The 14482-nt window shown below is 35.7% G+C and overlaps 1 protein-coding gene and 1 long non-coding RNA gene across 3 annotated transcripts; one reads left to right on the forward strand and one right to left on the reverse strand.

The window, feature by feature from the left end:
- Window positions 1-466: 466 nt before the first annotated feature.
- On the reverse strand, window positions 467-14239 carry mio (GATOR complex protein mio). 2 transcript variants are annotated; one of them, XM_075295911.1, is made up of 11 exons: window positions 14084-14239; window positions 13824-13997; window positions 13620-13760; window positions 9654-9767; window positions 8698-9598; window positions 6012-6102; window positions 5683-5946; window positions 1285-1562; window positions 1031-1226; window positions 773-972; window positions 467-704 (listed from the first exon to the last, which is right to left on the reverse strand). In XM_075295911.1, coding segments are annotated over exons 1-11 (2475 nt in total). In that variant the 5' UTR covers window positions 14199-14239; the 3' UTR covers window positions 467-703. The 2 variants fall into 2 exon arrangements, with proteins under 2 accessions (XP_075152026.1, XP_075152025.1); XM_075295910.1 differs by having other exon boundaries at window positions 767-972.
- On the forward strand, window positions 10352-10957 carry LOC142226055 (uncharacterized). The gene is made up of 2 exons (XR_012719590.1): window positions 10352-10533; window positions 10587-10957. It is a non-coding gene; the product is annotated as an uncharacterized LOC142226055 (long non-coding RNA).
- Window positions 14240-14482: the final 243 nt, after the last annotated feature.

A 14482-nucleotide genomic window follows, 5' to 3' on the forward strand; every position in this document is an offset into this window, starting at 1 on the left:
TTTTCTAGTGATATCGGCCTTTATTACCGAGTATTGTAATTGGTACAAAAAGTAATCGTCGCCGTCGCCACTTCGCAGGAATACCAAATGAATGACGAGACGACTTAAAAGCGACAGACGACAAAAAGCGACGGCGAGAGCGAGGACGACTTCAGGAATAAGGGTGAATGTAAAAAACAAGTGAAAAATGTTTTACAATTGCAATGTACCAATCGAAAAAATTGTCCATCAAAAAAACTCGATTTCCCGTGATCCGAAAAATTTAGATTTCGATCAAAAGTTCTCGATATCGAATGCCGTGATTAGCCCCCAGATTTGCCACATAGGAAACTTATATGTGCGAACCATTAGAAAGTCAATCAACACAGAGTGGATAACACACAGACCTGTCAAAAACTGACCTTCGTTCTAAAAAGCATATTTACGCAGTAATCCCCCAAAGAATTTTCATGTGAAGTCCAAGATCTTCTGTGAAACTTATAAGTATATCGTTTTATTAAATGCTTATACAAAAACTAACAAAGTCAAAAAATAATTTCGAATCCGATGTTCTAAGAACATCAACTGATTCTGTTTTAAAATTAGTTTCGCGTCTTAAAGTTTACACCAAGTCTTATGATAAATCTCTAGCTGCTTCTGGATTTGTAACATCCATGTCGAAACATCTACATGAGCATGACGAAACTGGGCACTCAGCGTATTGTCTAAAAAGGTTGAAAATTTTACATTAATTTCCAAATAAGCACTGGTTGTACAAATATTTTACTTAAACCATTGCATGAGGTGTTCAGTATGACCACCATGGCGACAGGTTTGACACCAAGAAAACCATTTCGAAAAGGGTTTTGATTGCCAACCAAGGCTTTCGTGGCCCCCTTCTCCTGTTGGATAAGCATTTAGAGTTGTTCCCATATGTAATAGGCATAAGGAGCAACGTGGCAGTGGTTTACGACAACTGGGACAAGACGAAAGCTATTTATGGAGAATATCATATTAAAAAAGTCTATTTAAACATTCCTGTGGTTCTGACCTTATTGATATTCGAAGAAACATTACGCATTCGAGCATCTTCTTGTAAAGCGTTCGATACAGATTTGCCACAGAAATTGCATGACAAATAAACCGTGCGGGGACTTCGTTGTGTTGTTGACCTTAAGTTAGCAATTTTGATTTCTAGTTCTGCACGTTTTTCCCAGAAACCCCAAGAGTTAAGACAGTCCATATAGCTGAAATGAAAATAGTTTTAATGAATGTTTTCCTTATCTCCAAAGATCTCAATCCTACCAATTTATCCAATATTGTATGCGGCTATCATTGAAGAGATCGCGATGGAAATAATTAATTGCAATAAGTGCTACCGTTTGTATGTCGAAGTCTGAATCCATATAAGCCTGCAATATATTGATGCCATCCTGGGACTCGCCTGTGAGCAGTAGTCCATTTAGATCGCCTTTTTCTATAGATTTTTGTATTTGCAGCTTCACATACTCCGAAAGTTTTGATTCCGATAAATATTTGCAAGCAAATCCCATTCGATCAGCTAACGAAATTCCTTCATCCGACTATGAAATAGATATAATATGTTAGAGGTTTACAAATTTTAGCTAAATGCCTGATGAAAATCGGGTATATTCTGGATTTCCCTTCACATAGATTTCACCTTTCACTTGGATTTCGCCCCAACATTTTTTGGTTGTTCTGTTTCCCGTGAAACAAGATTTTTCCAATTCACCTGCCGAAAAATGAAAATCTGCAAATCATATGATTTGCAGAAGAAAAAGTAAACAAGTTGTTTACATTGCTGTCATGAACCAAGTATTTTTCAAAGTTTTTGGAAAAATACAAAATGCATGCTTCTTGTTTGCTAATAGTTAATTGTATACGAAGAAACTCATTTTCTGAAACACGAATTCACTTTTTTAAGAGTTCAGAGCCGAGCTACTAATTTGAAGATTTAAGACGATGCGCAAAAACTTTTAACGCCGTTAGAAATAATCTTTATGTTCGCACTAAAATCGATTACAAATGAAATGAATTAATTTTCATCGAATTACAAATTCAAAATTGCCGAATATTTTGCATTTTATGCTTTTTTTTTACTACACAAAACAAATAATTTTGTGAAGACGGCGAGAACTCTTAACGCAGTTTATTATACTTGACACATGATGAGCGTTTTTCAAATGCAATAACTTTTCAGTTTGAGGGTAAATATAATTTTCAACATAAATTCAACTTGACTTGAAACAGCTCATCTTCAATACATCTTCAAATTGTTTGCGAATTACTTCCAATTTGCCAAAATGTTGATGAAATCTTTCAAAAAGTGTTGAAGATAATATGAGAAAACTTTGACAAAACACTACCCTAAAATGCAACGAAAAAACCATGCGGTTTTCAATACTTATTTGTGCAACAAAGTTCGTGGTCAATTGGAAGAAATAAAAAAAATTTAGACAAATAACTGAATTTACTCCAAATAATTTATAATAATAGGTAAGTGAAAATAAAAAATTAAATAAAACTTTAAGGAAGTCACTAAATGTATGTCTTTGCAGAAAACCAAAATTATGGATTCTACGTTCTACGATGAAAACATTAAAAAGCTGACCGATGAAAAAGTTGGACAATTGACTGGTTTGTAAACACTTTCGCATTGATAATTCGATTTCCTTCCTGTTGGTGTCATAAAACAGCATTAACATTTATTAATATACGGGCAATTTGAAATTAGAACGTGCTGGACCGCATGTTAGAATAGATTTCCAGCAGAAGGAATTCACAAAATATCCATTTTAAACTGATAATGGGATGTAAATTAAACTGACGATGTGATGCACATTTTCATCCAGAAGTTGTTGATTTTTACAATTTGTTGTTTTTAACAATTTTAATTGGTTGCACTTTGAAATGTTTCTGGAAACTTTTCTTGTCGATAAGCCACTCATTTCTGATTGGTCAGCTTCTTAATGTTTGCAAGAATGTAGCATCCAAAGATTTTAGTTTTCTGCAAAGGGATTTAAATTTAGTGACTTCCCTAAAGTGTTGATTTAATTTTTCATATAGACTTACCAATTATTATAAACTATTTGAAGCAGTTCCAGTCAATTGTCCAACTTTTTCATCGGTCAGCTTTTTAATGTTTTCAAGAACGTAGAATCCATAATTTTGGTTTTCTGCAAGGACATATACATTTAGTGACTTCCTTAAAATTTTATTTAATTTCTTATTTTCACTTACCTATTATTATAAACTATTTGGAGTAAATTCAGTTATATGTCTAAAATTTTCCAATTTTTTTTATTTCTTCCAATTAACTACGAACTTCGTTGCACAACTAAGTATTGAAAACCACATGGTTTTTTCGTTGCATTTTAGAGTAGTGTTTTGTCAAAGTTTTTTCCTATTATCTTCAAAACCTTTTCAAAGATTTCATCAACATTTTGGCAAATTGGAAGTAATTCGCAAACAATTTGAAGATGTATTGAAGATGAGCTGTTTCAAGTCAAGTTGAATTTATGTTGAACATTACATTTACCCTCAAATTGGAAGTAATTCGCAAACAATTTGAAGATGAGCTGTTTCAAGTCAAGTTGAATTTATGTTGAACATTACATTTACCCTCAAACTGAAAAGTTATTGCAATTGAAAAACGCTCATCCTGTGTTTATTGGGAAGTGGAAGGAAAATCTTGGTCAATTTGTGATACATTTTTAAATTTTGTTTTTAAGAGGGTTTTCGCGCTATTTTATCATCCAATACTTATGAAGCATATGGCAGATTGAAACTAAATGATTTACTTTGGCATTAAATCCTTCGTTTTGTAAATATTAAAGATTCCACTAAAAAAATTCCGTGCAAAGTTCTTACTAGATACAAATTGTTGCTGTAAATTAAAAATCAAATTTCCTTTGTGATTGCTAGTGGTTGAATCTTTCGTCAAATACCACGGTTCAGACAATAGATGTACTATATAAGGGGCCTGTCTCTAAAAGTACGTGGTTAATGATGTACGAAATTTAGGATCCAAAAAATCAAAATGATGATGATGATCTGATTCTACATTGATATTCATTTTGTTCGTATGGTTGTTAGTCATATACATTTGATTTGATGTAAAGAGGTAAAGAGAAAATTCTCTCAAAATAAAATTTTATATTTGCGCCATTTTTGACTCATTTTTGGTCAATTGTAGTTTTTTAATTAATTTATAAAACGTGTGGCCCATAAAAGTTCAAATTTTTGGTAAAATTGGAAAATTGTGAAAAGGAAAAAGAAAGAGAAGGTAAATGTCCTCTTATTTTCTTTTTTGTTCCTATGTAATCTATAATCTATGTAAGGTTTTTCGCCGATTTCAAACAGAGACACTAGTGAGTCACGCTAAGAATACACATATATTGTTATGGATTGACATGAAAACTTTGATTGAATAGCAAAAGATTGTGCAGTTGAAAAAAAGTAAAATACTTCGGTTATAAAAAATGGAGTTAGATATAGTGAGACTCACTTATATTGCTAGTTTAGCTAGGACAGATCTAAATATATCTTTAAAACTAAATTAATAAATTGATGTCATCATAGAGGATGACATTTTTTCATTTAATTACAATTTCCTTTTAATAATTATTATAATATGGAAATGTAAAATCCCCGGATGGCAACCCGTAAAAACCCCCTAATACTGGTATCACCTAAATAAGATCCGATATCGCCCATGTACAACACCAGCCGAACTACAACAATGAAAAGAAATGAGCAAAGTTTGAGCTGTCGAACATACTTGTCGTTGATCTTCTAATAGTTAGCGTGTTCGCCGTGAACCAATGACGCCCAATTCGTCATGGGTTCAATACCAGTTTCGTTCAACACCAAAAAGACATCTACTCTATAATGCTGGATACATTTCTGAGTGTTTAAAAGCTTCTCTAAATGATTTCACCGCTATAAAAGGTTCCCTGTCATAGGACTAAAAACATAGAATCGTGAGAATCTGGGAAAAATCAGGTTTTTTAGGTGTATTTGCTCAAAAATCTGAGACAATTTCCTAAAGCGTATTGCTTTCATTATTTTAAATTTTTTGCTTGTTTGTCATACTAAAAAAATTATTTGGCAAATCGCATTTAAAAATAGCTTTCTATTTTTGCTGTTTTGGCAGATTTTTTCTGCTATGTCTACTAAAAAATATTTTCTAATTTAACGTGTTGTTATTTTTATTCTATCCCTGGATGCATAATATTGTGTCTCATTCACTTGAAATTCGGCTACAAGGGCTGCACTCATTAACAGAGTGAAGTTCAACCTCATGAGATGATAATTGATATCAGTATCAGAACTTAAACTAGTAGTCGTCACTTTTATACAATGTAGATAACACAGTGTCAGACTTATTTTAAACAATTTAACATGCACCGATCGACTTTATTAAAGTTTTTTTAGTAACTTATTGTTTTTATGTTTGTTTAGTAAGTCTTAATATTATTACCAGCGGCTATTTGTGGCTGGGATGCCCTTAATAGTGTTTTTTACTGTGTTATATTTTTCCTAGCATTAATTGTTGTCATTGTGAAACGTGACATATTAGCCACGTTTAATGTGTTTATTTGTATAAATAGTGGTGTATTAGTTAAGCATACTTTAAATATTTTTTATGAAATAAGAAAACATTCAGAAAAAAATAATTACCAAAACTGCATCGAAATTGTCATTATCTGCTATCAGAAAAGAAAATATCGCCCTTAGATGAGCATCCTGGATTTGCATGTTTGCCAATGATCTCTGATTACGCCATGCTGTACTTGTTCGATCCGCATTAAAGCTAGAAAGTGCTATAGCAGCAATACGAAACATGCTAGGATCTTTGGACTGTTCCACCGCTTTGGATAATATATCACAGGCTGCAAGAACTTTAAGGTGGAAGACATAAATCATGGCAGCACGACTGAATTCCTTTATAAATTGAAAACAAAATTACTAGTTCTTCATCAATATGCTAAGGACATACGAATACTTACCTTATTTTCACATAAGGTATTTATAAAACGGTCCAAATCCTGTTCTGATGCCCAACCACATAACTTCAACGCCGTATCACGTTGGTCACTTCTGCAAAATAATTGTAATAGAAAAACAAGTAAAGAAAGTCTAAAGTCGGGCAGGGCCGACTATATTATACCCTGCACCACCTTGTAGATCTAAATTTTCGATACCATATCACATCCGTCAAATGTGTTGGGTGCTATATATAAAGGTTTGTCCCAAATACATACATACATACATACATAAATATCACTCGGTCTGGACAGAATTTGATAGACTTCCACAAAATCTAAAGACTCAAAATTTAAGTCGGCTAATGCACTAGGGTGGAACACAATGTTAGTAAAAAAATATGGGAAACATTTAAATCTGAAGCAATTTTAACTTCGCAAAAGTTTATTTATGATTTCTCGCTCGACATATATTATTAGAAGTTTAGGAAAATTAGGGTAGTTTTTAAAACTTTTTGACTAAGCAGAGGCGTTTTTACAAGGAAAATGTTGGTATTTTGAACATTTTTGTCGAAATTAGATAAACATATATAAAGGGTGATACCGTCAAAATTTGGTCAATATAAACTTGACGTATTTCTTTCAATTTTGCATTTAAAAAACCTGAACACCCCTCATTTTGAAGGTGTGTGTGTGTAGAATGTTGCTCCTATTTTGATTTTGGAATTCACTCTTCAGTTGTCAAAATGCCGTCCAAGCAAGAAGAGCAGCGTATCAAAATTTTGCTCGCGCATCGCGAAAATCCGAGCTACTCGCACGCAAAGCTGGCAAAATCGCTAAAAGTTGCCAAATCAACCGTTACAGATGTAATTAAAGTGTTTGGGGAACGTTTGTCGACAGCCAGGAAGTCTGGATCGGGGGGAAATCGAAAACCGGAAGCCGCTGAGACGACAAAGAGAGTTGCCGGTAGTTTCAAGCGAAACCCTAACCTCTCTCTCCGAGATGCCGCAAATAAGCTGGGTGTATCGTATACAACCGTGCATCGAGCCAAAAAACGAGCCGGACTATCGACTTACAAGAAGGTAGTGACTTCAAATCGCGATGATAAACAAAATACGACGGCCAAAGCGCGATCCCGGAGGCTGTACACGACGACGCTGACGAAGTTTGACTGCGTGGTAATGGACGACGAAACCTACGTCAAAGCCGACTACAAGCAGCTTCCGGGACAGGAGTTTTATACGGCAAAAGGAAGGGGAAAGGTGGCAGATATTTTCAAGCACATAAAGCTGTCAAAGTTCGCAAAGAAATATCTGGTTTGGCAAGCCATCTGTACCTGTGGCTTGAAAAGCAGCATTTTCATAGCTTCCGGGACTGTCAACCAAGAAATTTGCGTGAAAGAGTGTTTGAATAAACGTCTGTTGCCTTTCCTGAAGAAACACGGTTGTTCCGTACTGTTTTGGCCGGATTTGGCATCTTGCCTTTACGGTAAAAAGGCCATGGAGTGGTACGCCGCCAACAACGTGCAGGTGGTTCCCAACACCCAAAGAAATTTGTTAGTAGGGACAGCAGAAAAGTCTGCTAAAACAGCAGAAAGTCTGCTAAAACAGCAGAGTCTGCTGAAAAAGGGACAGCAGTCGGTGTTTGCTGAAATAGCAAACATTTCCTGCTATTTTTGAAGCTCGATTACACTAAAACATTTTTTGTTTTGGCTAAAACAAATAAAAATGTCAACTTAGGAGCTATCCTAACATAATTAAAACAATATTTTATGAATATCTATAGTATTTGACCAAAAATCTGAATATTTATCGAAGTGAGGCATAACAGCAAACAAAATGTTTGCTGATCGTATTTAGGAGCTTGTAAGTATATTGCAGTGCAAAAATATACCAAAAACTACTTTTTGTTCTTAAATAGGCTTTGGGTAAAAATGTATAACCTAAAAATTTTATAAATTGTTGTTCATTTGGCCCTGAAGTACAAAAATATAACAGCAGACGTCGACTGCTGTTTTTAGCAGACTTTTTTTCTATGAGTGAAGGACAAGAACCCTCCCAACACGCCAGAGCTCCGCCCAATTGAGAAATACTGGGCTATTGTCAAGCGGAACCAAAAGAAGACCAAAAAAACTGCTAAGGACGAGCAGCAGTTCAAGGCAAACTGGCTTTCTGCGGCGAACAAGGTGGACAAGATGGCTGTACAAAATCTGATGGCAGGTGTCAAACGTGAGGCCCGGCAATTCGGATTTGGAAAAGCGAAAGCCTAACTGAATATTTTTCCTGAATTTTATACTAATTGAACTTGAAAAAGAAATTTAATTTGATTTTTTAAATAAACGATTTCACCGATTTACACGCGTTTTCCCTTGACCAAATTTTGACCGTATCACCCTTTATGGGAGCTATATCTAAATCTGAACCGATTTCAACCAAATTTGGCACGCATAGCTACTATGGCAATTCTGTGCAATATCGGAGTAAAAAATTGGCCTCTGTGGTCATATGAGTGTAAATCGGGGGAACGATATATATGGGAGCTATATCTAAATCTGAACCGATTTCAATAAAATTTGGCACACTTGAGTACACTACTAATTGTACTCCTAGTGCAAAATTACAACCAAATTGGAGTAAAACTATGGGACCATATTAGTCCACAGTTTGGCGCAGGGTATAATCAATATTATGCGTTTATATAAACAGCTTACCTGTAACATACTAAATTACTAGAGTTGTTTATAAAATCTGGCCATTGTAAGACATGGGATTCAATTCTGGATGTATTCATAAATGCCTCAGATGTATGGCTTAGACCAATGCCCAGTACACTTTTTAAACCAACCAACCTCTCTTCATTGCGGTAAAGATTGGCTAAGCTCAGCCAAACTGTGATGAGATATGCAGTCAAATGGTAATCCCCGCTTAGACGCTTACCATTTTCCATTTTCAAACCGTAATCACTCAATGCCCGCTCTCTTGTCCAAACAACAAGATCTTCCTCCAAAAGCTTGTGGTCTATGACTTGAAAATTTAATGATGAACTCGCATTCGTAAGCTCCGATGAACTTGTTTGACTTGTTTCGCTGCTATGAACTGGTGTATTGGGAGCAGAGAGTGGTCGCTGCAATAAAAGGGGCAATTTCTTGTGATTGCTATAGGCAGTCAGTATAGATAAGGGTAAGCGAAAGTCCATAATGCTCCCTGTTTCCGAAAGTAGTAATGCTCTTTCAAAGTCAAGATTATGCCAGGACAATGCTGTCAGAGCGTAACCTTTATGAGAAGCATGGTGTTTGGTATGGAATGGCAATAATTGTTTCTTTACGCTATACACTTCTCGAGATTTATCCACATCCACACACCGTATGTCGTATAACGAAATGTAAGGGGATTCTCGTTGCAATGACGACAGAAGGCTCGACCTTGTGGGACACCAACTAATTTGTAAGTGATTCTTAGCCGACTGAATTTGCTTGAGGGGCCTATCGATTGCACGAAGATCCCAAACCACAATGACTGAATCGAAGAAGCTACAAATGTAGTTTCCATTTGGAGCCACTCCCAAACCATACACTGTTTTTGTTTGTATAGACTGACAGGTGGCCGTACTTTCTACATTAAGCATAAACATTCATATAAAGAATTTGGTGTTTCTGTATTTACTTACGTCGTAGATCGAAGAGTTTAATTTGTTTTTGGTTCATTCCTGCAATGAGAATGTGATGATTTTTGTCCCAACATAGGGAATGTGCTGACTCCGACACACCAAAGAAAGTGGAACCTGTGAAAATCAAAAATCGTTATCCTAATGGACAAATAGTGGAGTTTTTTGTTACTCTTTTTATGGCGAAAACGTGTGTTTAGTTACTTCAACTTGGAAATATTTCTTATCATATCAACCAATTTTATAACTTCATAATAAATACCAATTTATTATGAAATAAAGAGACTAAATACAATTAAAAAATTGCATATTTACATAATTGATTGCATAATAATAACATATTATATTCAACTTTACCTAGTGCTTACAGTATAGAGACTGTAATCAAAATATAAAAATCGAGCCACTTTGATGCAATGGTTAGCATGCCCGCCTTACATACACAAGGTTGTGGGTTCGATTCCTGCTTCGACCGAACAGCAAAAATTTTCAGCGGTGGATTATCCCACCCCAGTAATGCTGGGGGCTAATCACGGCATTCGATATCGAATTCATAATCGTATAGAAAAAATTGTCGATACGATTAAAAGTTTGGATCACGGCATTCGATCGAAATTTGATGCAATTTCTCAAGCGTTGCCAACAGCAAAAAACGAAGCAGAGCAAAATGAAATGACAAAACTAAGTTAGCGTCACAAAATAGAATGTAGAAAAAAAACATGTTTTTGGAGGTTTCAAAGTAAAAAGTAAATTGTATTGCATTATATCTTATGGACCCATATCTCTTTTTACATTCCTCCAAATTCCTTCCTAATTGGAGGATGAGATGAATATAAAATAATTCGGCGACAAATAAGGAATAAAAGTGCACATTGTTATTGGTGTAAGTACATGGGTTTGAAATGGTGTGCACTGTTAGAAAGTCACCTTTTGTAGGCTCAATGGACGATTTCGGCTGACGAAGGAGGCGTTCAAATGGAAAATAATTTTTGGTGGCATGTCAACGTCAATTTTATCACTTTACAATTGTCTGCCGTCTTAAAACTTTTTGCGAGTGGGAGCCTTCATAATTCACTATATGTTGTCACGGAATGGTACGGTATTTGGTCGATCACAATCTCTTGAATATCGATCTAGCATGTGCGCTTTATATATGGTTCTTTGCCAAGCTAGAATGCTCGCTGCGAACACTACTATGACCAATTTTTGTTTAACTTTTATTGGAATTGCATTGGTCCTAAATATTAAAAATATGTTCATTATATGTAAATTTACTACAAACTAGCAACAATTCGAACTAAAACTAATATATTTACTATTCCTATATGGCGAAAACAATGTAAAAAACATGTGAAAAATGTTTTACGATTGCAATTTACCAATCGAAAAAATTGTCGATCAAAAAAAACTCGATATCGACTCCCGTGATCCGAAAAATTTAGATTTCGATCAAAAGTTCTCGATATCGAATGCCGTGATTAGCCCCCTGGTGACATTTCTGAGTTCGGACTCAGCTATAAAAACGAGGTCCCTTGTCATTGAGCTTAACATGGAATCGGGCAGCACTCAGTGATAAGAGAGAAGTTCTCCATTGTGGTATCACAATGGACTGAATAGTCTAAGTGGGCCTGATACATCGGGCTGCCAACTAACCTAACCTATCACTAGGAATATTCGACAAAATGACGTTTAAAAAGCGTGGTGCATTTTTTCGTGTCACCAACGATCGCCACAATCTCATAAAGCCTTTTACCGGAGTTCCAACATTTGTTAAATTTAGGTAGGCATTATGCCTCTTGTCTAAATACAAAATGGAAGTGCAACGACTCAGTATAAACTGGGTAAATGGTAGAGTTTAAAACTGATTACCAAGAGTGTTTCTGGCATACTCTCACCAATACCGTAGTCTTGGAAATAATGAATTACCATCACCCGAAGGTTTAGATTGCTATCATTAGAGTTCTATGAGTACTTCTAGAAACCTCCATACAATACTTACAATTTAGCTGTTAGTAATGCAGTTGTAGTACATTTCTCAGAGGAATGTCCTCGAAGGTAAACAAGATTTCAATTTAATAGTAATTGGTTACCAATTGCAAATATACTAACAATGGCAAAATGGGAGTACTGATAATAAATTTCGCTCGCAAAAAAAGTTGCAACCCTCTCACTTCCGTCTCAGACAAAAAAAAAAACAAATATAGCATTACAATTATTCGATATAATTGTGACAATCGTAAATAAATTGCCAAGATTATATTTCAATCTAAAATTTAGTGCTAAGTTCAAGTTTAGCCGCTCAAATCAAAAATAAATTTGAAAAAACTGTATAAAATGATAAATTTTTGTACCAAATTTTCTTGCAACTTGATAAGGTGCAAGAAAATTGAAAAAGAATTCGCTCGCGCATAATTAAAATTGTCTTAGGTTGAGTACTATGTTCAAATTTCAAGTTGAAAACCAGCTTGTTTTCAAGGTTACTTGTTTTAATTAATTAATTTAGAAATATAACAGGTTGGCTGATAAGTCCCCGGCCTGACACATAGATGGCGTCGCTAGTATTATATGCATATTATTTTTATATAGTACCAACCTTCAAATGATTCGTGTCAAAATTTGACGTCTGTAAGTCAATTAGTTTGTGAGATAGAGCGTCTTTTGTGAAGCAACTTTTGTTATTGTGAAAAAAATGGAAAAAAAAGAAATTTCGTGTTTTGATAAAATACTGTTTTCTGAAGGGCAAAAATACGATGGAAGCAAAAGCTTGGCTTGACAATGAGTTTCCGGACTCTGCCCCACAGAAATCAACAATAATTGATTGGTATGCAAAATTCAAGCGTGGTGAAATGAGCACGGAGGACGGTGAACGCAGTGGACGCCCGAAAGAGGTGGTTACCGACGAAAACATCAAAAAAATCCACAAAATGATTTTGAATGACCGTAAAATGAAGTTGATCGAGATAGCAGAGGCCTTAAAGATATCAAAGGATCGTGTTGGTCATATCATTAATTAATATTTGGATATGCGGAACCTCTGTGCAAAATGGGTGCCGCGCGAGCTCACATTTGACCAAAAACAACAACGTGTTGATGATTCTGAGCGGTGTTTGAAGCTGTTAACTCGTAATACACCCGAGTTTTTCCGTAGATATGTGACAATGGATGAAACATGGCTCCATCACTACACTCCTGAGTCCAATCGACAGTCGGCTGAGTGGACAGCGACCGGTGAACCGTCTCCGAAGCGTGGAAAGAATCAAAAGTCCGCTGGCAAAGAAATGGCCTCTGTTTTTTTGGGATGCGCATGGAATAATTTTTATCGATTATCTTGGGAAGGGAAAAACCATCAACAGTGACTATTGGCGTTATTGGAGCGTTTGAAGGTCGAAATCGCGGCAAAACGGCCCCATATGAAGAAAAAAGTGTTGTTCCACCAAGACAACGCACCGTGCCACAAGTCATTGAGAACGATGGCAAAAATTCATGAATTGGGCTTCGAATTGCTTCCCCACCCACCGTATTCTCCAGATCTGGGCCCCAGCGACTTTTTCTTCTTCTCAGACCTCAAAAGGATGCTCGCAGGGAAAAAATTTGGCTGCAATGAAGAGGTGATCGCCGAAACTGAGGCCTATTTTGAGGCAAAACCGAAGGAGTACTACCAAAATGGTATCAAAATATTGGAAGGTCGTTATAATCGTTGTATCACTCTTGAAGGGAGCTATGTTGAATAATAAAAACGAATTTTGACAAAAAAAAAATGTGTTTTTCTTTGTTAGACCGGGGACTTATCAGCCAACCTGTTAAAATAATTTGCAATCAATTCATTGTATCTTTTCCATCTATTATTTGGCAAGACTTCATCAAAATATAATCGTCTTCATAAATATATATGTTCTTTCAATTTAGTGTTTTAATGAAATAACCGAATATAGTACTCACCTTTAACCAAATTTCACTATCAGCACTTACCACTTTCTTTCGGTGAACCCCTTTCAGTATCCCAAATCGTAATGCACGAATCAGAGCGATAACGATCATGACCAATGGCCAGTATATTGGGATTAATTTCATTCCAAGCTAAGCACAGACACATTCTTTGTTGACGTGGAGCTAGAAAAATTTCGTATGCATTGGTTAAATTCATATGTGAGGGAGGAATCTTTTCAAGCTTACTGTATTCCCAGCTGTTATCTACAACATCGTGAAAGTCAGAAAGGCATATTTTTCCATCTCCCAGACCTACAGCAATAATTGGTCGGTCTTTGTAGTAGGAAGGTTGAACACATCGGGCATATTGGTATCGATTTTCAATGGCCAAAAAATTGGCAGATATATTGGGCAGACGGGCTGAAAGATGACACAAAATGTATATGGTACAAATGTCTGAATGAATTCTTGCGCTTTGAAGTGTGTACAGCCTCTTAAAAGATTACCTTTCACATCAGTTTCACCTTTTCGAACTTCATACAAATTTATTTCCTGTCCCCATGTCACGAATTTGTCTGGGATGTTGGGAAACCAACTCAATCCATGAATGTTCCCACTCATTTTGATGGCCGCAAATCTGTTCCAAAAAATAAGTAAACACAAAGAGCATTTAATAGAAGAGAAAGTTTTATCTCTACAATTTCTATGCGCACATACTTAATATAGATGGCGCTTCTCGTATACAATATAGTAATTACTGAAAAAGTTGCATTTCATTAAAAGATGGCGCTGATTTCATGTTAGTATGATCCCAGCAAAAAATGGAGCACTATTTCAGCAGTTTTGTAAGGGAGAGAGACACTCAAAATGTTCCCACTCATTTTGGTGGCCGCAAATCTGTTCTC

Source organism: Haematobia irritans, chromosome 2 (genome assembly GCF_050003625.1).
Source record: "Haematobia irritans isolate KBUSLIRL chromosome 2, ASM5000362v1, whole genome shotgun sequence".
Classification (NCBI taxonomy): domain Eukaryota; kingdom Metazoa; phylum Arthropoda; class Insecta; order Diptera; family Muscidae; genus Haematobia; species Haematobia irritans.